General features: G+C 43.9%; 1 protein-coding gene across 1 annotated transcript in view; it reads right to left on the bottom strand.

Moving 5' to 3' along the window:
* Nucleotides 1-26,289, bottom strand: part of nrxn1a (neurexin 1a) — a 1,849,731-nt gene that overhangs the window by 975,697 nt on the left and 847,745 nt on the right. Inside the window, exon 9 of the mRNA XM_078556994.1 lies at nt 23,496-23,879. Within this exon, the coding sequence (XP_078413120.1) occupies nt 23,496-23,879 (384 nt within the window). The remainder of the gene's footprint in view (nt 1-23,495; nt 23,880-26,289) is intronic.

Genomic DNA, 26,289 nt, shown 5'->3' with positions numbered 1-26,289 from the left:
TGGACTTGAAGGTCTGGCGAGTGTGGCTTGACAAAATCCCTGAGCCAGCTCTCTGATGGGCAATCGGCGTGGTTACCTGATTGTGACAATGTCATCAGTGTACCAATCATCCTTGTGTATATCTGAAACTGCTGGGATGAAAACATGGAAGCCTCAAATGGGGTCAGAGTGAAGCTCCACTACATCTGCCGTGTGCTCTTTATTATCAACAAAGTTACTAAGTAATGCCTAAATGAAGTGTTGATATTTTCTGGCCCGCAGATGCCAAGGCAATGCTGGACGTGAACTTGGGAAGCTCCATAAGGTGGCTAGGTCATGAGTGATTGTCAATGATCAGACAATGGTGCTGCTGAAGCTCTCTCTGTGCACACAAAGGTGACATGACTCGCAGGCTCACATCCATATCATTGCATCATAAAGAACGATCTCAGTATGAGGGTGAGGCCAGAACGTTATTCTTGCATGAGGGATGGCCTGTGGAGAGCTGCCACAGTCTGGATTGAGATCAGGCCACAGATGTTCGGGTGAGAACCAGTGATAGATGAGGCACCTCCTTGAGGTGCCTTGCAATGCTGTAGCCATACTGCCAGAGTGCACTGAGCTTTGCAGTGCTGTTCCTGTCTCTTGAAGGCTGTGAAATGTTGGCACAATGCTTGAAATGACTGGACAATGTCTAATTTTTTCACAGTCTGCACAAGTGGGGTTCTTATCCCACAACAAGACAGTCACATGCTCCATAGGCTGCCTCAAATTCCAAGATTGATGTCTTTCATTGAGATGCTGAGGATAGCAAATAAGGCATTAATGTCAAGCCTGCATGGAGAACACAGGTGAAAGAGGCTCACATGAGCTTGTTGTCTTCATCGTCCTGGAGCCTTGTAGCTATAAAGATCTCATGGGCATGTCTACCGTGTCTGACCTGTGCTATGGCCTCTTCCTCTGGGGCCTCAACATCCTCGCCCTCATCAAGTTCATTCCTCTCAATGTCCTCCTCATTGGAGGAGATGTGCAGCTCATCCATCTCTCCATCTGGCAACTCATCCATCTCCCTTGGATCAGCAGTTTGTGTAGAGCGCAGCAAACTACAATGATGCGGGACACCCTCTGGGGAGAGTGCTGGAGAGTGCTGCCCAACCGATCCAGGCATCTCTAACAAGGAGCATGTTGTGGAATGAGCTCCATTGTACCCCTCCTTTGAAGCTCTTGATGCTGAACAGGCATCATTAGCCATGTCTTTTGCTGTTACTGATGAGCCAACCCTGGATGTGTTGAGGGCCCTTGAAGATCTGTGGCATCTGCGAGTGACTCAAGATGTACAAGTCGTGCCAGGGTATCTCGTGCAGACCTGTATAATATACTTTTGGTAGTAATAGGTAAGCTGCACGTGGAGAGAGTGGAAGCCTTTTCTATTGATGAGTCAGAGTGGCTAATGCCAGGGAGCTCTGAAAGCCACATCTGTGCAGTCGATGGCACCCTGTACATGTGGGAAGCTGGAGGTCGTTGCAAATCCCACTGTTCTGGCAGCCTGCCTGGCTTCATTCAGGGAGAACTAGGCATAATTGTGTGCCTTACACAGTGAGGCAGCTATGTCCTTGAGGTCTCAGCCAGCTTGATCAGTAGTGGTGCTACTGAGCCACTCTTGGTGATTGGCATTGAAGTCCCCACCCAGAGTACACTCTCTGTCCATTCCATCCTCAGTGCTTCCTCCAGGTGGTGATCAATATGGAGCACTGTTTCACCAGCCGAGGGGTGGGGGGAGGTGGTAACTAACAAGAGGTTTCCTTGCCCATGTTTGATCTGATGCCATGAGACTTCATGGGGTTTGGAGTCAATGCAGATGGCAACTCCCTTCTGACTATACCAGTGCCGTGACCTTGGTGGATCTGTCCTGCTGGTGGGATCAGGGATAGTGATGGTGTTGTCTGGCACATTATAAGATATGATTCCCTGAGTCAGGCTGCTGCTTGACTATCTGTGGCACAGCTCTCCCAATTTTGGCACAAGCCTCTAGATGTTAGTAAGGAGGATTTTGCAGGGTTGACAGGGCTGTTGTGTCACTGTTGTTTCCGATGGTCCAGCCAGTTTCATTCCTCTTAGACTTCATAGCGGTTTGATACAACTGAGTGGCTTACTGGGCCATTTCAGAGGGCATTTAATAGTCAACCACATTACTGTGGGTTTGCAGCCACACGTCGGCCAGACCAGGTAAGAACAACAGATTTCCTTCCCTAAGGACATAAGTGAACCAGGTGGGTTTTTATGACATTGGTTTCATGTTCATCGGCTTTTAATTCCAGATTTATTAATTGAATTTAAATTCCACCAGCTGCTGTGTGGTGGGATTTGAAGCCGTATTCCCAGGGCATTAACCTCATTCTCTGCATTGTTAATACAGTGACATCACCATGACACCACCTCCTCCCCACATTTCAAACTGTGTGTTCAGCGTTGAATTCTGCCAGAATCCTGTTTCTCAATTAATTAAGTACCACTACTTTCTGACCCGACTTGATGCAGCCCTGTTCACATGCCAACTCATTGTGATGACTGTGGAATGATTTCAGTTCCTCATCTGTACTCTGGTCAAATTCTGTTTATCCATTCATTGTCTGTTTGTAGATTCTTTTCAGCACTGAGTCTCTCTGAGTTTCAGCTGCAATTTCAGTTGCAGTGATTGGAAAATCATATTTACTGAGTCGACTGTGAAGATTGCATCTTCACAGCCTATACCTGAGTCTTCATACGGCTAGTGTAACATGGCATCAGCGATAGCATTCTGTTTTTAACTGCGATAATCAATGTTCTAGTCACACAGTGACAGAAGTACAGCCTAACGCTGCATCCTTGATGCTACTATCATTAGCATTGCAGACTTTGGTCCTAGGACAACTACTAAGGGGCTTATGGTGTCTTACTAGCATGAAGTTTCTATCCAAAATATACTGGTGAAACTTTTTGATTCCGAAGGTGATTCTGAAGATGATTCCAAGTGCTCCTTTTCTATCTGCACTTAGTTTCATTTACTTTTGGTCAGAGTATACGACACAAGTGCTTTGGCTTTCACTTGACTGTCATCCATGAGTGATCACTGCTCTAAATCCATAATTTAAAGTGCCATGTGCTAGCTTCAGGTCACGTGTTTTATCATAATGTACGAGTAGTGCATCACTGGTCAAGACCTTACATGCATCATAAGCACCTTGTTGTACTTTAGAGCATTCCCATTTCATATCTTCCTTCAACAACTCATGTAATGGAGATAACATTGTTGCAAGCTCAGGCTGAAATTGAGAGGAGTATTGGATCATGCCTAGAAAAGATCTAAGCTCAGACATATCTTTTGGCTTTAGGGCATTGACTATAGCTCTATCTTCTCTTTCACTGGCTGCAGCCCTTTTCATTGATTTTCAAACCAAGGTACACTACCTCAGATTGCACAAGCACACTTGCACATTTTCAAATTCATGTTGTGAACCATGAGCCTTTTTAACATTTCATTCAACACTTGAAGATTCTCTTCCTCTGTTGCAGTTGTGATCAACACATCACCCTGATTGCACAAGCAATGTGGCGCCGCTTGCAAAATCTTGCCTCCCCATTAAAGCTTGGAAGGTTTTTGAAGATGACTTCACGTCAGAGGGCAACATGCTTCCTATCTAACTCCAGTTTGCAAAGCCAGTCTTTGCTGATGAATATTGGTTTGTTGACATATGTCAATACCACATTGGGCAATTTGAAAGACTCACCCTTATTGGACATTGCACTCCATTTGCCCACGCGTTTCTATAGATCTCACCAGAGTAGGTTTTCAGCTGAACTGTGCTCTCAGTTAGAGGTACATCACTGAATTTGCTTTTATATGTGTCTACTCATAATGGAGCAAGCTACTGTTGATTTACCAACATCTGTGTACCAAAGTCTCTGTCACTTGAGTGTTTGCTCGTGACATAAATACTGTAAGGCCCTAGCTCCTCTTCTCTGAGGAACTCTAGATTCACTTTAAGATTGTAAGCTTCACCCTTGTGACATTTCTGTTTTCTGAGGCATTGTCACAAATGGCCTCGGGGTGTGTTTAACATCGACCACTGGAAACAAAGCCTCTAGGAGCTTACAAAATTTATTAACTATATACAGGGATAGATAAGCAGGAGGATCCTTCTAGAACCATCTCTCTTAAGCTCTGGTCACACGTCACCCCCCCACCGCCAACAGAATCTCTCGTGGCATTAATCTCCGACCATCTTCTCGGCTCTCTTGGAAGATGTGTAGCATGTATGCTCTCCATATTCTCCCTGGAAAATAGTTAAATCAATAGGCTTCTGGTTTTCTGTACGAAGTTGTTTTGTTTGTGAAACTCCTTTTTGATGTTATGGTGCTCCCTCTCAGGGGAATAAAACTTTGTCAGCTTCTCCTGATATTTGTCCAGCTGCAGTAGTCTGCAATCTTCCAACCAAAAGTCCATTGTAAGCACATTCATTGATTCCTGCCCCCAGGATGAAATGCTGTGCAATTCCAATGTTATATTCATGAGGAGTCAGATGGAGAAACAGAAAAATGAAGATTATTCTCAAACAGGGTTGATGATTCTTCTGTTGATACTGTAGGGGTTTGTGTAAAATGCACACTTTCTGTCCTCATACCACTATGTTTCTTCCCTTCATTACCCTTGACACCTCAGGAACTTCATCAATCAAATCAGTAGGTGATACTTCAGCAGTTACTTCTTCAGTTTGGAGACCATTTTTTCCTAAGTCAGATTTATTTTCTGCAATTGTTTCGCAGGGCATTCTGGGAGTTTGTTCCTGGTTTGTCTTAAGGCAAATCAGTTCCCTCATCAGGTTGTTCCAAGTCACTGGTATCCTCACCAGAATAGTTAGGTGGGTTGATATCTTGGTCACCTTCCTCAATGGTGTTCTGGACACCTCCAAATTCGCCATCCACCCTCTCTTTGAAGAATTTCTAGAATTTCCTCCTGCGGCTGCCAGTGTGGAACATTTTCCAGGAAGACTTTCTGGCTTGACCTGGGTTTCTAATGCAACAGGTGAATAAAGGAGTTGCAACTCTATACAAGTTTTTCTGTTCCATGAAGAACCAATCTTGGTTATGAATAACATGCAGAGTGTCGGTAAGTTTTCTTTCATTACATCAATGTGTAGCAGTCATTTGACCTTGCATCTTCAATGGGATGCCTCCTGGGCCATGGAGTCAAATGATAAGTGGCTGTAGAAACTCAATGTTCAGCCACTTTACTGTATCAGAAAGAATTGACACTTCTGCTCCATGTCTAATTAATTGACCATGATACCCGTGCTCCAAAAATTCCCCTTGGACTTTGCAACCTCACCCAAGGAAGGCACTTCATTTTTGTCAGTATTTTCTGTTACTTGGATACTGGTTGACCAGACTGGTCTCTCTGTAGATTGGAATTGAAAGCTTTCTCTTGTGGCATGCTGCTTTAAAATGGACCTGCCTCCTGTAGGAATGGCACTCTTCACTTATGGCAGGACAGTCTTCACACTGATGGGGTTTTCTCATGCCACTACAGGAGCACCGGATAATTACGGCGACAGCTCCCTCTTCAATCTGGGTCTGTTTTTTAGTGCATTGGTACCTCTATTGTTCACAAACTGGAATGTGTCAGTGGCCTTACTCCACAAAGATTCTCTACCATCCTGGATTAAAACTCAGTTTTGCTTCCATAGCTCAGCCTGTCTTGCTAATTGCACTGCCTTGGAAAATGTTAGATCCTTCCGGGGCTGCGGATAATCAGATAAGGCTTCATCAAGCACTCCCACCACAATGCAGTCTTGGAAAAGTTCATCCTTTAGAGCCCCATATCGCAACTATCAGCCAAATGATAGTGGGCATCGATGAAAAAGTCAATATTTCCTCTGGATTCCTGAATGCACCTGTTGAACCTCAGCTTGTCTGTAATAGTGTTCCTCTGAAGACTGAAATATGAATCAAAGGCCTTAATAACCTCTTTATAGTTTGCTGTGTCCTCTTACTACCACGTCATCTGCACTGCTGCCAATGGATTAAAGGAGTGTGCTGACTTGCTCTTTATCAAGCTTCCATGCTAATCCCAAAGCAATCTGATACCTGTTGAATCTGTGACACCAGTTTTGTCAGCGTGCTGCTTTGTGGAGCGTTTCTACATGGGCAAAGGCCTTAGGTCAAGGTAGGACTTTCTCTATGATTGTTACTTTTAGTTGACTGTCTTGGGACTCTGTTGACACTTTCTCCTCTGATTCTCAGCTGCAGTCATTTTCTGGATGCCTTGTATTTGATGATTTTCACTTTCCCACCACTGTTGGTTTCATCGGGGATCTGTGCTATTCAGTTGGTTTGCTGCTGCAACCATGAAGTATCATCACAAACGGTCCCAGTGTGAACAGACTGCTAGAAACAAGATGTCGAGGAACTTTCAAACGTTTATTAACTATATACAGGGATAGATAAGTGCGTGACTCCCTCCAGAATCATCTGTCTCTGAGCTCTGGTCACATGTGATCTGACATCATTGATTGTGCATAATAGCTATTAACCCTGTATACTACATTTTCCTATTTACCAGTGGAATGAGTTCTTCACTCGGCAAGCAGTTGCAATAAGGCATTTATTTTGACAATTAAAGCATTTGGTATTTCAGTACTGACGTACCTATGCAGTGTGGCTGCCAGTACAGTGATAACAACTCACAAAACTGTTATCACCAGCAGTCTTCCGACTAGGTCTACCCGCTTTCGGCTTGGCAGAAGCTTTCTGACTGTGGACAGAAGCTATACTAGACACTTACGTAGGACGAAATTCCTGTGCATTCTTTAATGTCATTTACATGGAAAGATTAATCTTACACATTAGCTCAACTGTAAGATTTTGTGTGTTTAGTAACTTTGATTCAGATTCTTCCATCCGCCAATCCACACACAAACCTCTCTCGAAATGCACAGTCTGAAAAAGTGCCAAAGTTGCAATGTAGTGATAAACCGACTGATTGTTTCTATACTTTTCTGATTTCTGGTTCCAAATTTGTAGTTATCTGATATCTCTAGTGCCTTAGGATTGAGATGTTCCTCCAACTCAGTGAGGATTGTTTGAATGGCACATTTTTGCCTTGTTGGGAGCAACGCTTTTTTTATTATCTCATGGGATGTGGGCATCTCTGGCTAGGCCAGCATTTATTGCCCATCCCTACTTGCTCTTGAGAAGGTGGTAGCGAGCTGCCTTCTTGAACCGCTGCAGTCCATGTGGTGTAGGTACACCCAAGGTGCTGTTAGGAAGGGAGTTCCAGGATTTTGAACCAGCGACAGTGAAGGAACGGCGATATATTTCCGAGTCAGGATGGTGAGTAGCTAGGAGTGAATTTCCAGGTAGTGCCCTTGTCCTTCTAGGTGCTAGCGGTTGTGAGTTTGGAAGGTGCTGTCTAAAGAGCCTTGGTGAGTTCCTGCAATGCATGTGGTAGATGATACACACTGCTGTCACTGTGCATCGGTGGTGGAGGCAGTGAATGTTTGTAGATGGGGTGCCAATCAAGTGGGCTGCTTTGTTCTAAATGGTGTCAAGATTCTTGAGCGTTGTTGGAGCTGCACTCATCCAGGCAAATGGAGAGTATTCGATCACACTCCTGACTTGTGCCTTGTAGATGGTGGACAGGCTTTGGGGAGTCATGAGGCCAGTTACTCACTGCAGGATTGCTAACTCTGACCTGCTCTTGTAGCCACAATAGTAACCCCCAGGTTAGTGAAAGTGGGGGATTCAGTGATGGTAATGCCATTGAATATCAAGTGACATTGGTTAGATTTTCTTTTTTGGAGATTGTCAATGCCTGGCACTTTTGTGACGCAAATGTTATTTGCCACTTGTCAGCCCAAGCCTGGATATTGCCCAGGTCTTGCTGCATTTGGACACGGACTGCTTCAGTATCTGAGGGGTCGCCTTGTATTTGTGCAATTATCAGCGAACATCCCCATTTCTGACCTTATGATGGAAGGAAGGTCATTGATGAAGCAGCTGAAGATGGTTGCGCCTAGGACACTATCCTGAAGAGCTCCTGCAGTGATGTCCTGGAACTGAGATGATTCCTTTGTGCTAGGCATGACTCCAAGCAGCAGAGAGCTTTCCCCTGATTCCCACTGACTCCAGTTTTTGCTTGGGCTTATTGATGCAACACTCAATCAAATGCTGCCTTGATGTCAAGGGTAGTCACTCGCACTCACTTTTGGTGTCAGCTCTTTTGTCCATGTTTGAACCAAGGCTATAATGAGGTCAGTAGCAGAGTGACCCTGGCAGGACTCAAACTAAGCAGGTTATTGCTAAGCAAGTGCCGCTTGATAGCACTGTTGATGACCCCCTCCATCACTTTACTGATGACCGAGAGTAGCCTGATGGGGTGCTAATTGGCTGGGTTGGAATTGTCCTGTTTTTTGAGTACAGGTCACACCTGGGCAGTTTTCTACATTGGAACGTAGATGCCAGTGTTGTAGCTATATGGGAACAGATTGGCTAAGGACATGTAAAGTTCTGGAGCACTATTGCCGGAATATTGTCGGGGCCCATAGCCTTTGCAGTATCCAGTGCCTTCAGCCGTTTCTTCATATCATGTGGAGTGAATCAACTTGGCTGAAGACTGGCATCTGTGATGCTGGGGACCTCCTGAGGAGACCAAGATGGGTCATTCACTCGGCACTTCTGGCTGAAGATTGTTGCAAATGCTTTAGCCTTATCTTTTGCACTGATATGCTGGGCTCCCCCATCATTGAGGATGGGGATGATTGTGGGGCCTTCTCCTCCAGTGACTTGTTTCATTGTCCACCACCATTCACAACTGGATGCGGTAGGACCGCAGAGCTTAGATCTGATCCATTGGTTGTGGGATCACTTAGCTCTGTCTATCGCATGCTGCTTCTGCAGTTTGGCATGCAAGTAGCCCTGTGTTATAGCTTCACCAGGTTGACACCTCAATTTTAGGTATGCTGGTGCTGCTCCTGGCATGCCCTCCTGCGCTCTTCATTGAATCTGGGTTGATCCCCTGGCTTGGTGCTAACAGTAGGGTGGAGGGTATGCCAGCCCATGAGGTTACAGATTGTGGTTGAGTACAAACCTGCTCCTGCTGATGGCCCACAGCGCCTCATGGGTGCCCAGTCTTGAATTGTTAGATCTCTTCAAAGTCTATCCATTTCGCACGGTGGTAATAGCACACAACACAATGGAGGGTATCCTCAGTGTGAAGATGGGACTTCATCTCCACAAGGACTGTGCAGTAGTCTCTCCTACTGATGATGTCATGGACAGATGCATCTGTGGCAGGCAGATTGGTGAGGATGAGGTCAAGTATGTTTTTCCCTCTTGTCATTTCCCTCACTACCTGCCACAGAACCAGTCCAGCAGCTATATCCTTTACAACTCGGCCAGTTCAGCCAGTAGCTGTGCTACCGAGCCACTCCTGGTGATGGGCATTGAAGTCCCCCACCCAGAGCACATTCTGTGTCCTTGCCATCCTCGGCGCTTCCTGCAAGTGGTGTTCAACATGGAGGAATACTGATTTGTTAGCATGTCATACACTTTGTTAGCAAAGTTGCTTTCTTGCACTCAAGTATTGCTCTATGCCGAGTCTTGACCTCTTTGGATTCACCTTCAAGTTTCAAAATGTTATTAGCTCTGTAAAACATGCCCAGTCCTTCAATATATGAACTGAATAGTTATCAAGCTCTCTTATATATTCTGTGCCTTCTGATGGCACAGCTATATTATCCCATTTCCACATTCAACATGTGACACTTGCACTGAACTGCGGCTGTCCATACAGTGATACAGATTCTCATGCACACATACTGTAGGTGTGCGGCAGATGAGATTCAACACAAGTGTTTGTGATAAAACATCTTGATAAGTCAGCTTGGGTAGAATAAACTCACCTAAAACCAGTCCAGTTGGTGGTCAAATATATTCTCTTAATCAGATGAGAGATTTTAATCAAATGCACATTTAGACATGATAGCAGCCCACTCAACTAAGGAGACATATCCAGACACTGTTCGACACAATCAGTACAAGTCTTAGTTTTCCCTCTCCTTTCCTGGGGCTTTCTACTTCTTCTTGGATGTCAGTTCCAAGAAAGTAGTGACAGGGCTAGGCTGCTCTGAATTATAGGAGTGAGGCCACAAAATGGCAGGAACGGTGCGACTCTGTACAAACCAGCTGTAATCTCTATCATCCAAGCAGGCAGATCACCGAGAGCCGCTTGGACTTGGTGACTTGGTGCTCCATTTGCTGCTGATATTTATGGACCTTGATCTCAATCTCCAATATATTGGGTGGCAAAAAGTAATGGAGACCGACACCAAGGATGGACAGTTCAACTGATGTTTATTACATCATCGAGTACTATGAATGTTCTGACATCATATCTCATTAACAAAATAAATTAATACATTACAGTGTAAAAAAATAGCATCAGTGTTCTGAAAATGAAATCTGGTGCAAGTGTTTGCTACATTACCTTGCAGCAAGTAGTTCATTATATTGGTTTTATTTTAACAGGCAGGAAGAAAATTGCAAAAATAAATCTCATGAATATTCAACATTTTCATTTACTTGGCAACAATTCACCCAATTAGAAGTATTCATAAATGGCACAATTTAATACATGATAATATGCTATTTTGGGGATAATAAATGCTGGTGAATATCTTACATCAGCGTCTCCCAAAGATCCACTTTTTAAAAATCAGAATTTCTCAGATTCAGCCTCTTTTGTTGCCTGGAAACCAACTTGCTAAATTGCAAAACATAGGTTTAAAAGAGGAGGTGCAAGATGCAAATATTTAGTTTATTTTGAGTTGATTTTATGGTATCGGTCCTTGGAATTTTATAATGTGGCATTGTGCAGCAATCATCCTCTCTGTGTGAGTATGTCAACATAGTGCCAATCAGTTTTAATGCTAACTAGGAACTGAGTTGATACCAGCCAAATTTATTTCAGTCAGAACTCCAGGATACAGAATGAAACAATCTTTAAACCATAATCAATACCATGGTTCACCAAGTAGGCCATTTCATTTTAAGCTCTCCACTACTAGAACTTTTGAGCTTTGATTTCTACTATCCTTGTCTTTTCAGTAACAGCACATGAAATGAGCCTTATGGCTGGGTTTCACTACCAAGACAGGTAGCTTGAATTGGGAAATTTCCCACATCGGCAGAACTGCCTTTATATAAAGGGGCTCGTAACATGCAATTTTCATTCCGAGGAATCAGGGGTGGGTTAGAGTTGGGCCAACCGACCCCAGATGCAGATTAGAGGCAGCCACTGGGGCTGGCTGTTTAGAAGATCTGCCTTGGTTCTTTGGGACTTAATCCCAGTTGTTTTAAAAAGTGTTAAGCCCTATCGCCTTCATCCCTCACCCCCATGAAAACCCCCCATGCCTTCCCATGCTACCTCCATGCTACTTCATGTCCCCATTCCCACTCCTTGCCACCTAATACTACCCGTCCCCACACCCAAATCACCTCCATTTCCACTCGCCCAGTATCCACTATAGGCAGACATCAGGGGCCATGTGGAGATGCAAAAAACATTTCTAACAAAATATTAGAGCTCTCACTTATACACTAATACAGAAAAAAAATCATTCATGAAACCCATTCAAAGATTTTAAATCACCTCATTGGCCAATCTGTTAGAACAAACAAACTTCAATTAGCAAGTAGATCAAAGACATCTAATCCTTTAATAGCATCTTATAATTGCCAATTAAAATGTGAACTCAGCCCTGCTGAGGTAAGTGTTTGTGAACCTCTTGAAACTCAGCTGAGCGTTCATAATGGGCTCAGCTGTATTAACAGCCCTTGGGAGATGTCAGCCGTGAAAACTATTGAAGCTGGAGGAACAGGTGGTAATGGGTGGAATTTTTCCAAATTTGCACTAAGTGCAATAGCAGGCGAGTAAAACGGCGTGCTACCCACCAATGGCATAGGCAGGTTTTCACGCTGTATTGTCCAGAGCCTGCCTCATTATTTATGCACTCCTGGGAAACACGCCGTTTCCGTTTCCATGGCTGGCAAGCTCTCATTCGCCCACCCGCCATCACCCCACCGTTGCATCACGCCAGGCACCATGTTTAAAGGCCAGCTGCAAGCACAGCGCTCATTGCTTCAAGCTCACCACTGCTGCCGAGGAGGCTTGGCCCTCAAAGGAAAGACTGCAACCCCCCGGTCTAATGACAGGTCCATCGAGCGACCGCTCAATGCTGTGGAGGCTTGCCAGGATGTCCTCTACCCCTTCTCTGGCTGCAGGATGGGCAGCAATGTGACTAATCCAGCTTGGGAAGTGGTGGCAGCAGTGGTCAGTGCCAACACCCTACAAAAGAGGGCAGCCACCCAGTGCTGCAAGGGGATGAATGATCTCCTCCATTCCGCAGGGTAAGTCACTCTTTTCATCATTCTCAACGCACACGCTCACAAACCCAGCACACGCCCACAGGGCCCTCACTCACTACCAGTTCAAGGGACATCACCATTCACTCTCTCACACTCAGCATCATTGTCCTCATCCCATCCATGGGACCACTCACCACCCGCACAGGCCAGGCACATTTATCATCTGGCCCAGCAGGCGTCCTGCTTACACTTTCTCCATCTCTATCCATGCAGGACAAGCTGGCACACAAGAGAGAGGTCACAGACCAGTGGCAGAATGTCCAAAATCAAGGTCTTCATGGACTTTGAAAACAGAGCCAGCCAGCTGGCCGGCGAGGATCTGGACCGGTCCTTTGCTGATGGTGAGGTCGGCGCTGCTCTATCAAGTGAGGATCTAGCAGTGCAACATCCATCAGACAATCATGCCATCAGCGATGTGTGCTCTTTGACAGGCCACTGCCATGCACTAATTATCCCTCCTTGCTTTCACAGGCACATCTGCCAAACAGCCGACAGAGTCCATGACCCAGGGGCTCCAATCAAGCCCTGAAGAAACCTCTGAAGAGGAATCTGGAGGCACCCTCCCTGAAGCCCCATCACAGCGCTCACCCACACCCTCCACCAATGCAGAGACACACAGGTTGGGGGAGCTCTGGAGGACTTGGTAGCACTTTGATACCGCTGCGTTGCTTGAGTGGGCAGATAAGCTAGGAGCCCGACACCACTCATATCAATGTGGCTATGCCTGAAATGTCTAAGTTGCAGAGGAATGGTCATTTTCTAGAGGTTTCCTGAATGCATGGCCACTTCCCTCACCCACCGCACCCTCCCCACCCCAAATGCTTGTGTGCTATATTCAACGGCAGGGCTGCCCTTGTCCCCCCTCCCCCCTGCCACCGGTCGCCTCAATGGCGAGGCTGCACTTCCCCCCCTCACATGTTGCCTCAACAGCAAGGCTGCACTTGCTCGCTGCTCCCCCTCACCCTCAAAAGTCATCTCAGAGGCAAGGCTGCACCTGCCCCCCACTTCCCCTCACCCTCATAAGTCATCTCCGAGGCAGGGTGGCACTTAACCCTGACCTCCGGCACCCCTGAAGCCTGCAAAGCAACAGGCAACCCTGGCAGGCTCTGCAGAACATTGCTGTTCACTCACTTCCAGTTTACCCAAAGTGCAGGCAGTCAAGAGCATGTCACCTCTGTACTGTTGTGAAACACGTAGGTGTGATTTCCCACTAACGTGGACAGACGATCCAGTAGGGGTGCAAGAGCCTATTGGGCTGGCCTGATAATGATATGCTGATGTTATTACAATGAGGTTCCTGACGACTGGTGGCGGGAAGCACAGCCCACCATCGGCAGGCTGAGTGGACAATCGCGACCTGCCTACCCGCCATTGTGAAACTGATCGTGCCACATTGTCCATTCACGCCGCCTATCACGCCCACCACCAGCAGGCACAGAAAATTCCAACCAATTTTTCCCCCTAAGATACACCAGATGGCCTGTCAATCAAGCAGTCCAGCAGCATTTTTTAAAACTCTAACTGGCAGCTGCAGCTTAGGTTTTTTTTTGCTTTTAAAGGGCTGGGGATTTAAATAACTTTAGATCATGATACTTATTTGCCCTTCAAGAGCATTTACGTCTCCTCCATAAATTCGCGCCTCCACAATGCGGTTCAAAGCTCTTGGAACAGCTAAAATGGGGTCTTCTTAAACTCAGCACTATTTTCAAATAGCCCTGCTGAATTCGGGTTTCCTGCCTATGTGATTCATGCCCCACGCCCTTTCCCCTACCAACAAAAATGGTATTGACTGGAAGTGGTGGTGGGATTTCTGGATCAGGGCCCCATCCACCATTTTTAAAGGTTTCCAGAGTCATCCTGACACCACGAAAATCTGACCCATAATCTTTCAGGTGAAAGCATAGTTCCTTGCACGAGTTCTGCAGTTATTTAATGAAACTAAAACAATCGCTGAGAAAATAATGGAACAAGACCTCATCTTGAACAAAAGCTACATATATCAGAAAAAGAGGGAGTCAGCACCACATGATATGATTTAACACTGCAAAGTAAGTACAAGTACAGCATCGCAATATATTAGGACAACATCAATCATAATAGCAGGATCTAATCACACTATGTCAGCCCCCATGTTGTATTGCACATACATTTCCTAAAATGTTTAAGTTGTTAATACTGTTCTGATTATGTTGTCATTCCAAGAAGGCATGATAAAAAGATCTAAAGGAAATGTGTTTCTCTTCCATATTCTCTTGTTTAAATTATTATTTTTTAAAAAATGGACAATTTCTGGGCTGATAAAATGGCCGCGGCTAGTCACATGCTGGTAGTTCTATAAAATTCTGAGCAGTTCCAATGGACAAAGGCAAACTCATCAACCTGCTGGAATGTGAGTTGTATTGTATAAACATTCCAGCCAAGCCAACACAAAGAACTAATACAAAAACAGAATTACCTGGAAAAACTCAGCAGGTCTGGCAGCATCGGCGGAGAAGAAATCAGTTAACGTTTCGAGCCTTCATGGCCCTTCGGCAGAACTGAAGCATAGTTAGAAGAGGGGAGAAATATAAATTGGTTTAAGGTGGGTGGGGTGGGGGGGGGGGAGAGACACATTGAGGGTGTGGTGATTGTGGAGATGAGCAGATAATCAAAAGATGTCACAGACAAAAGGGTCCGAAGGGCCATGAAGGCTTGAAACGTTAACTGATTTCTTCTCTGCCGATGCTGCCAGACCTGCTGAGTTTTTCCAGGTAATTCTGTTTTTGTTTTGGATTTCCAGCATCCGCAGTAGCTTTTAGCTTTTTGTTTTTAACAAAGAACTAATAGATGAGACAAGACATCTGCACCAGCTCTGGACAAAGACAGAGCTATTTGTGACTCCTCATTTCCAATGTTGTGCTAATGGTTCCACAGTTACCTGCTGAAAATACAATGGATATTAACAAGGGGGCCTCGTTAGGTGAATGGCTCGACCCAAAGCTACATTGTCACATGACCGAGACTTGAGCTCTTTGAATTGCTTTAATTATAAAGCTTTTGGGTTCTATTTTCAGTTGCTTTTTACCCTCAGAAGAGATAACAGGAATCCAGGCTATAGCAGCCTGCCTTTGACCTCTGTCACTCTCAAAGCCTAGTCTCCAGAAAGAATCCTGCATTTCACCTACAAAGTGAACTAATTCCCAGAATACAAGAATACTTTGCTGCATCTCCACCTGCCTCAGCCTTCAACCGAGCTCCTAGGAAAAACAATGTGAATGTGAATGTATCGGAGTTACATAGCGACACCCCCCTCCCTGCATTTTGAGTGTGTGTAAAATAAACGAATCCACTAATTTTACCCTGTCTCACGTTTACTGTAACGTTATTAATAGAGGATTGGATCACTCCAAAATTGAGGGTTTGGGGAAACTGCACCACCACTCATTAAGGGGGAAATCAAAAAACAAAAACACCTTTCTGTTTGCGGACGGTGGTGAGAAGAGAAATCGAGGCTGTTTTAAATTAAACACCCTCCTGTCCGTAACAATGTCATGCTTCATCAGACCAAATTTATAAATCTTATTTCTAGGATATACTATTTTTATCTTTTCAAATTAAATGACAATGGGATATCTAGCATACACTGCGCTACTGAAGGTTCGCTCGAGTGCATTTTTACTGGGATATGCCATCTGCAATACTACAATTTGCCACAGGATGGTATGGTACACACATTCAACTAAATGGTTTTGAAATTCTTCTGACAGCTTGCCTTTGATGAGTGCCAGATTTGTTCTGTCCATGATAGAACAATCTGGATGCATCAAAACAACTGGCGAGAAGCCATGTTGAGGTTATTTTAAAAATGCATGTAATTCTGCTTGCAACTGTTTACTCGTTGAAATTGTGGCCTGTTTTTGACAGTATCGCCTTTGATTACATCTCTAAAAGAAAAACAATGCACAAAACAGATTCTTGCTTTGCAAATGGGAAACAGAAAATGGGATTGGTGGAGTTGGACATTAATGTATGTCTTGTGACAAAATATTGGATATCTACATCAGATTTCAAACAACAATCTAATCATGGAGGTTCATGTGGAAACATAAATGGAGGAATAAAGCTAGAATAGATAGTGATGATAACTCGCATCTGAACCCAAAGATTATAATGCAACTTTGAAATTGCCTTTGTTATATTTCAGCCTGTTTCAACATTGGCAGAGACTATTGGTTGTGTGACCGACTGTACAAGGTCTCTGAGCCCTTGATCCTGCAAGAGGATTAATAGTTACAAAGTCATTACTGATGGTTTTAGGAAATGATCTGTAGATGATTACTGGGAATTTCTGTGCCCAATGTATTTTGTACACAAGTAATGAAATGACAAAAATTACATTCACAATAGAATTTTAAAAAAATATATAGTTCTGATATATTGCTACAAAAATCATTTTTTTAATGATCATCAAAATAACTGTTTATGGTCTGGGAATTAATGGAGAACATTCTTACACTTTAAACATCTAAAGGGAAGCAGCAATTTTCATGCTGCAAAACTGAATTTCTGTCCTGGAAATTAATCTGGAAAATACATTGCCTTACAGTGCAAAAATGCACTTATCCTGCACTTCTGGAAGCAGACTTAAACTGGTTGGTAATTTTCTTTTCAGGAGTTGCAATCAACCCAGAAGAAAATCCAGTCAAACACATGCTTAATCTATGTATGGCTGATTTGTTCATATAGTTATGACAAAATAGTATAAGGAGCATCTTACAGGAACAGAGTAAATCCATATAAACTAACATCTAGTCTATGTACAGCTATTTTGTCAGTATAGTTACTACAGTAGGGTACTGTAAAACATAGCAGAGAAAGCTGGATGGGTGAATCAAATGCCCCAAAATGCCAAAGGAGTTCTGGACACCTGGGAAGGAATTGTAACACCCCCCACACACAAAAAAAAGTCAGGCTTGGGACAGGTGGGAGATAAGTTTGACTCATGACCCCCAACCCCGTCACCACCTGGTTTAACACCTAAAGAAGGAGGTTTCGGGTAGGCATCAAACCCACTTCCAGGGGCAGGTTAGCATTTAACTGTTATAATGAGGCTGTGTGTGTCTCATTTCTAGTCTACACCTGAAATTTAACTCTGGATGGCTAGGTTTCCTGGGCCTCAGGAAAAAACAGAAAGTTCTGCTAAAACTCAGCTGGTCTGGTAGCATCTGTGGAGGCAGAAACAGAGTTAATGTTTTGAGTTCAATGTGACTCTTCATTGGAGCCGATTTTGGATTTGGCAGGTGGTTTTACAGCCGGATGCCCTTTCTGCCGGTAACCCTCCCCATCTGTCTGCTCTGGGGACCAGCACCAATACAAACTGGCTTTCCTGCATCTGTGGGATTTTTATTCTGTTGAAGAATTGATTTCCAATTTACTTTGAAGTAGGCAAACTTGTAGAACTCTCCAATGCACAATTCCTTAACTATTTTTAGTTAGAGTCAGCCATCCTCTGCATACTTACTCTCTTAGTGCAAACAAAATTACACTGGTCTTTTATGTACTCTGAAGCTGGGTAAAGACTATTAAGCTGAATCTTGTTTGCAATCTGATCTCTATAGTTTAAGAAATCCTGACAGAAAGTTGAAATTCTTAACTGTCCAGGCTTTACCGTGAAACTTCAGGTATTATTATCAACAATTTGAATAAGCAGAAGTGCTATCAAGCATCTGGCATATCGGTCAGAACTATAAACACCTGGAATATTTAAAGTTCATAAATTATTTTATGGTTTGCTCCAGAATATATCCATTTATCATACTAGCCCTCTGAATGATGGACTCTGAAACGTTATGTGGTGGATTGTGGCATAACAGAGGCCATATTATGAAGGTTTATTGTGTGTAGACACTGAAATACTCCATCCGGACTGTGGCGAAAATAGATTATCCATTTTTATGACAGTTGCAATAACTACTACCGTTTTGTTGCAGGAAGAGATGGATTTCTATTGGAGTGGAAGATTTGGATAATCAGGATAGGTCAACAGAGTCTCACCAATTGATCTTCAGGAGTAATAAGGCTAGTCAGAAGTTGCCTCAGTAACAATTATCATTTGATATTAAGTTTGCTTCCTCAGTGATCTCTAATTCTAACTAATTTTCTTTATGGCGTTTAGGGTGGGAAGTGTTATTTTACATTTTGTTTCTTATCCACTAGACCAGACTTCCTGCCTACCATAGTGCACATTTACATGTTAAAAGGAATTCAGCAAGTGACAATTGATCTGGAAATTCTTCTAAAATGCAGTTTTAAAAACTGCAGCAGTGTAATGGAATGCATCAGGTTCTGAGAATTGTGTTCCAATTCTTCTAGGTTTTCTCCTGTATTTCACTGTATCTTTACAGTGCAGAAGGAGGCCATTCGGCCCATTGAGTCTGCACTGGCTCTCTGAAAGAGCTTTCCACTTAGTCCCACTTCCCTGCCTTATCCCCGTAACCATGCACATTCTCTCTTTTCAGGTAGGAATCCAATTACCTTTTGAATATCTTAATTGAACCTGCCTCCACCACTTTTTCAGGAAGATTGTTCGAGACTGCAACCACACTCTGGGTGAAAAAAATTTTCCTCACATCACTTTTACCCCTTTTCCCAATCATTTTGAATCTGTGCCCTCTGGTTCTTGATGTTCTTTTGAATGGGAGCCGTTTCTCACTATTTACCCTGTCCATACCCCTAGGATCTTGAATACCTCTATCAAGTCTCCTCTCAGCTTATTTTCTCTGAGGAAAGCAGTCCAAACGTCTCCAATCTATCTTCAGAGCCATCCTAGGAATCATTCTTATGAATCTCCTCCGTACTCTCTTCAATGCCTTCACATCCTTTCTCAATTATGGGGCCCAGAACTGGGCACAGTACTCCAGATGAGGCCTAACTAGTGTCTTACACAAGTTCAACATGTCCTCCTTACTCTTGTACTCATGCCCCTATTAATAAAGCCTAAGGTACTAAATGCTTTATTAACTGCTCTCTCAACATGCCCTGTCATCTTCAATGACCTATGTACATATACACTGAGGTCCCAGTGTTCCTGAACCTCCTTTAGAGGCTCTGCCTTTATTTTATACTGTCTCACCATATCTTTCCTGTCAATATGAATCACCTCACACTTCTCTGCATTGAACTTCATCTGCCACTTGTCTGCCCAATCCACCAACATATCTATGTCATTTTGAAGTTCAAGACATTCCCCATCACAGTTAACAACATTTCCAATCTTCGTATCATCTGCAAATTTTGAAATCATGCCCTGAACACTACAGTCTAGGTCATTAGTATATATCAGGAAGAGCAAGGATCCCAACCCTGAGGAAGTCCACCTCAAACCTTCTTCAAATCAGAAAAACAACCATTTATCACTACTCTCTGTTTCCTGTCACTCAGCCAATTTCTTATCCAAGTGCCCACTTTCCCTTTCATTCCATGACCTAGAATTTTGCTCACAAGTTTGTTGTGTGGCACTGTATCAAATGCCTTTTGAAAATCCATATACACCACATCAACAGCAGTTCCTTTATCAACCTTCTCCGTTACCTCCCAAAAAACTCCAGCACCTTAGTTAAATACGATTTTCCCTTGATGAATCCATGCTGGCATTCCCTAGTTATCCTGCATTTGTCTAAGTGATTATTGATTTTATCCCGTGCTATAGTTTCCAGAAGTTTCCTTACCACTAAGGTCAAACTTACTGGCCTGTAGTTGTCAGCTTTGTCCCTGCACCCCTTTTTGAACAAGAGTGTAATATTCACAGTTCTCCAGTCCTCTGGCACCTCCCCAGTGTCTAAGAAAGACTGGAAGATTATCACCAGTGCCTCTGCAATTTCCACTTTTACTTCTCTCAGTACCCTTGGATGCATCTCATCCAGTCCTGGCACCTTATCTATTATAAGTAAATATAGCCTTTCCAACACCTCCTTGCTCTTGATTGTAGGTTCTTCTAGGGGAGAATGTTTTCCCCGTTGGGGGGGGTAGGGCAGGAGCGGGCGGGCGCGCAGCTGATTGCCGCCTGCGATCGGCTGTGCGCTGCCATGTTACTTGGGTGGGCCTTAATTGGCCAGCGTGACGCGCACTTGGAAGCACTGAGCACTCCCTGTGCAGGCGTGAGGAGTAGGCTGAATCAGGACCAGCGTTCTTTCAAGCATGTGTGCGAAAGAGCGCAAAAATCTCCCTGAGGCACAGAGCTGCCTCGGGGATATAAGTTTGAATTTCAAAAATTTTAATAAAGATAAAAAAATTTAGGACATGTCCCCTCATGTGAAAGTGTCACATGAGCTGGGACATGTCTATGAATTTTAATGAAAATCTTTATTTCAATAATAAATCATTCATGAAATCTCATCCTGCCCGTGGATGAGGTTTCATGAAAAATGCGAAGGCCTCCTGGGCTCTTCGCCTGCCCGCCAACCTTAAGGTTGGACGGGCAGCTATGTTAAGTGGTTTAATTAGTTTTTAAATGGCCTTAATAGGCTTTCACATAGGCCTTAATAGGCCGTCACATCAACAATTTCCAGTTCCCTGGCCCCAACCGCTTCCTCTTCACCATGGATGTCCAATCCCTCTACAACTCCATCCCCCACCAGGATGGTCTGAGGGCCCTTAGCTTCTTCCTTGAACAGAGGCCCCAACAATCCCCATCCACCACTACTCTCCTCCGTCTGGCTGAACTTGTTCTCACACTGAACAATTTCTCCTTTAACTCCTCTCACTTCCTCCAAATAAAAGGTATGGCTATGGGTACCCGCATGGGCCCCAGCTATGCCTGTCTCTTTATGGGGTATGTGGAACATTCCTTGTTCCAGTCCTACTCCAGCCCCCTCCCACAACTCTTTCGCCGGTACATCGATGATTACTTCGGTGCTGCTTCATGCTCTCGTCGGGCCCTGGAAAAATTTATTAATTTTGCTTCCAATCTCCACCCCTCCATCATTTTCACATGGTCCATCTCTGACACTTCTCTTCCCTTCCTTGACCTCTCTGTCTCAATTTCTGATGACAGACTGTCCACCAATATCCATTACAAGCCTACCGACTCCCACAGCTACCTCGACTACAGCTCCTCACACCCCGATTCCTGTAAGGACTCCATCCCATTCTCTCAGTTCCTTCGCCTCCGTCGCATCTGTTCTGATGACGCTACCTTCAAAAACAGCTCCTCTGACATGTCCTCCTTCTTCCTTAACCGAGGTTTTCCACCCACGGTCGTTGACAGGGCCCTCAACCGTGTCCGGCCCATATCCCGCGCATCCGCCCTCACGCCTTCTCCTCCCTCCCAGGAACATGATAGGGTCCCCCTTGTGCTCACTTATCACCCCACCAGCCTCCGCATTCAAAGGATCATCCTCCGCCATTTCCGCCAACTCCAGCATGATGCCACCACCAAACACATCTTCCCTTCACCCCCCCTGGCGGCATTCCGTAGGGATTGTTCCCTCCGGAACACCCTGGTCCACTCCTCCATCACCCCCTACTCCTCAACCCTCACCTATGGCACCTCCCCATGCCCACGCAGAAGATGCAACACCTGCCCCTTCACTTCCTCTCTCCTCACCGTCCAAGGGCCCAAACACTCCTTTCAAGTGAAGCAGCATTTCACTTGCATTTCCCCTAACTTAATCTACTGCATTCGTTGCTCCCAATGCGGTCTCCTCTACACTGGAGAGACCAAACGCAAACTGGGCCACCGCTTTGCAGAACACCTGCGGTCTGTCCGCAAGAAAGACCCAAACCTCCCTGTCGCTTGCCATTTTAACACACCACCCTGTTCTCTTGCCCACATGTCTGTCCTTGGCTTGCTGCATTGTTCCAGTGAAGCCCAACGCAAACTGGAGGAACAGCACCTCATCTTCCGACTAGGCACTTTACAGCCTTCCGGGCTGAATATTGAATTCAACAACTTTAGATCTTAAACTCCCCCTCCCCCCATCCCCACCCCGTTTCTTCCCCCTCCCTTTTTTTTCAATAATTTATATAGATTCTTCTTTTCCCACCTATTTCCATCATTTTTAAATCTACAACTAATACTTTGTTAGTCTTTCCACCCCACTCCCACTAGAGCTGTACTTTGAGTATCCTGCCATCCATTCTTAATTAGCACTTTTCTTAGATAATATCACCACCTTCAACACCTCTTTGATCCTTTTGTCTGTGACATCTTTTGATTATCTGCTTGCTTATCCCTATAACCACTCCACCCTCAACTTCTCTCTCCCCCCGCCCCCCACCTTAGACCAGCTTATATTTCACCTCTCTCCTAACTATACTTCAGTTCTGCCGAAGGGTCATGAGGACTCGAAACGTCAACTGTTTTCTTCTCCACCGATGCTGCCAGACCTGCTGAGTTTTTCCAGGTAATTCTGTTTTTGTTTTGTTAATAGGCCTTTGACATTTCGGCGGGCATGCAGCCGACTCCGGTGTGTGTCGGCCAAACTGAAAATTGGAATGTCGCACGGTGACGTTGGGACACACGCCCGACGTCACCGCACGTCATTTTACGTGTTGGTGAGCGGGCCCCGCCCCCGCTCGCCGAGTTGAAGATCTAGCCCTGGTGTACCGTTATCTCCTCGCTCACCTTAGCCTGGGTAGCAAGTTCTCCCTTAATAAATATAATTGTTCACTTGCACACATCATCATTCATGCAGAATAGAAAGATATATGAGGTTGTCATCCTGAGTGCCACCGATATCATTGAGGAACTGGCTGGCATATTTACAAAGCCCGAGACAGGTGATGTTAGTTTCTTAAAACCACCCATGACATGTACCATCAGTAGCTTGACATAATGTCACAGATTGACTGTCAGGCAGCCTCTAAAACTCTAAGTTCAAGTGCTTGCATACTCTAGACTATCAAAGTTTTTGTTGGATCCCACACAGACAAATGGAAAGCCTTGTGCCACAATGCATATATAACAAAAGTATGTTATGGAGAATGAAATATCTTTAATTTTCTGCATAATCAAATCACATTTTTGCAAAAAATAAATAGAACCTATTTATTTGTGGTGTAAATATCCTGCTTACCTTTCTCACAAGATCTGCCAAGAAATCCACTTCCAGAGCAGTCGCAAATGTATCTGTTCCAGCCTTCTCTACAAATACCATTGTTTCGACATGGATCACTAAGGCACTGCTTTGGAAGCTCCTTTGCACATGAAGGTTTCACTCCAGCCACGTTTTGTACTTCAGCCATTCTCCGTATGTCTTTGCTTTGACCATCAATGAACAAGTCTCTGATACATCCTACATATCCATAATTAAGAAGAGCTGTCCATACTTCAGTTGGGAAAATAAGAGCTGCTTTGTTCTCAGGTAGTCCACCCAGATACAAGTCATCATCCAGGTCCAGAATTTCACTCTCCCCATGGGCCATATATGGTGAACGCTTGCTGTTTATAGTGATAGTACCTGGAGAGAAAAGTAAACATTTCTTGAAATTAAAGCTTTCTTTTATTATCTCATTTAGGGATTGATTATGTGGTCACTCACTCCATTTGACATATAATTTTTGTTCAAGATCAAAGTTAACTCATTCAGTCCACATTTTTGCAATGTAACTATGTGCTACATCCCATTCTCCCTTTACCAACTGAAACACCATCACCCAGTATCTTTTCAGCAACAGGAACTGCAATGATAGCTTGAGGGGAATTAATATGCTGGAGAAGTCTTCTTCCTGCAGTGATGTATATGGCATAACTATTATTATAGCTTTTTAGATCTTATGTGACAGGGCATGTTGTAATTATTCAAAGATACTCTGAAGCTCTCCTTGACGTATAACAGCATTGACCATAATGACCGGGATGAGCTTGCTACCAATCAATCAGAATGGCGACAAATTGTCCATCAAGTTGCATCACACTTTGAGTTCCAATGCCTTATTGATGAGGCAGAGAAGGAATGAAATAGAAGCAAATCCTGCACTCCAGATCACACTGCCTTGTGAGGTGTCCTGCTGCATGTGCCCAAAGATGCATTGGTTGAGAATCGGCCTGTTCAGTCACAGGAAGACCTATGGCAGAAACTCGTGACCCTGAGTAGACATCATCCTCGAATCGAGGAACAGCCATAGCTGTGAATGATGTAACTCTAATAACTTACCACTGAATGACTACAAAATAGCAGGTTGGGACTAAGCTAAGACTATAATTGGCTGCTTCCTCTGCGCATTTATGTAGACAAATGCTCAATGTGTCCCAATTGTGATTTGCAGCTTCAAGAACTGAGTAAAGCTGTTGCTAATATTAATTGTTTTTTTTGATCAGATATGAAGATACATTATTAATGTTATGTGTAGATGACGACTGATCTGTCAAACCATCACTGACACTAAAATCCAAATAAACCTTCAATGTTATTTAAACTCACAGGTTCAGGAAGAGTTGCATCAGAGAACTCATGTTCTACGTTATTAATGTACCAACTAAAATCATATGTCATTGTTACATTAACCAGCAACATTTCCTGAGTATGTTTCACCATCCCGATATTCAGTTTTCACTCCGTCACCCAGGTAAAAAGTGTCCCTTTGAATTTAATCATTTTTGACACTGAACAAGATACTTGTAAAACAAAAAAATCTTTGAAAAAATGCAGTTTCAACCCTATGCTATATTCTAATGTATGTTGTTACCTGTGACGTTTCATAGACAAATAGATATATACTTTTAAAATTTTCAACAGTTTCGACACTTATGACCTGTTAAAAGATCTTTTTCACCAGTTTGAGAGACATGGGTTTCAGGTTACAAAAAACTACCTGATCTATTCTAGAAAGAAAGTGTGCTTGTACTCAAATGTGCTATGAAAGGGTGGCAGAATCTAAATTTCCACACATCAGTTACCTGGTTTTGTCATCAGGGGATTGAGCGAGGTAAGTTATTGTTGGAAGAGACGTTGGAGTATTGTGGCCTAGGGTTATCCTTGTTCAAAAAATATTTAATTTGATGATTCATATGTTTAGAAAATAACTTTTGAAATTGAAGTGCTAAGTGTCAGGTAAATGGAAGCATCAGATTGAGAAACTCATAAACAACCCTAATGTAAGCACACTTCAAACAAACCAGGGGTACTTACAGTTCAAAAGGGTAACCTGTGTTTATTTAGTAAGGTCAGGGTTAGAAGTGAGGAAACCTAAACAATGGATGACCCATCCATGAGCTTTTGGTAGGTACAGGAGGTCTACAGTTATTTTAATAAGGCATTATTGAAGTTCCCAGATAAAATAAGCTAAAGGCACCTTTGTAAACCTTTGTTTCTTGGTGGATCTAACTCCATTAGCAATATAAAGTATTCATGTGGGTCACATAATCAAAGGGTTGTTTTGAAGGTAAAATATATTTGATTTGCATTTCTGTTTGGGAGCAACTCGAGTGGACCACATTACCCTGGAGATAGGCTACACAGGGAGGTAGCCATTTGTGTTGGTTTAATTTTGTGCATTATTTTTTTCACAGAAAACAAGCAGTTCAGTTTGGGAACAGACAGAGGCAGTTGCAGCTTTGGTCTTGTATAGTTTACAGCTCAGTGTCGAGGGAGCAAAAGAAATAATTTTATCCATACCTGCACCTTAAGGAGAGAAAATACTAACTTTATCATTTACCACACGGAAGGTGGATGGGAGCTCATGCTCAGAGTTCATAAGGAGAAAAGAGGCTGGAATATTTGCCTAGCTTGGAGCTAGAGGAAGAAATCTACAGTAACTCTCATAGTAAAAACATGCAGTTCAGCTTGGAACGGAGATAGAGAGGGCCGGGGGTGGGGGGAAGAGAGCTGTCAGGAGCTGTGAAGCAATGGGAACCACAGCAAAGAGCTA

The sequence above is a fragment of the Cetorhinus maximus genome, chromosome 14 (assembly GCF_964194155.1).
Source record: "Cetorhinus maximus chromosome 14, sCetMax3.hap1.1, whole genome shotgun sequence".
NCBI lineage: Eukaryota > Metazoa > Chordata > Chondrichthyes > Lamniformes > Cetorhinidae > Cetorhinus > Cetorhinus maximus.
Note: the sequence above shows the minus strand (reverse complement) of the source record. Positions and strands in the feature narration are given on the sequence as shown.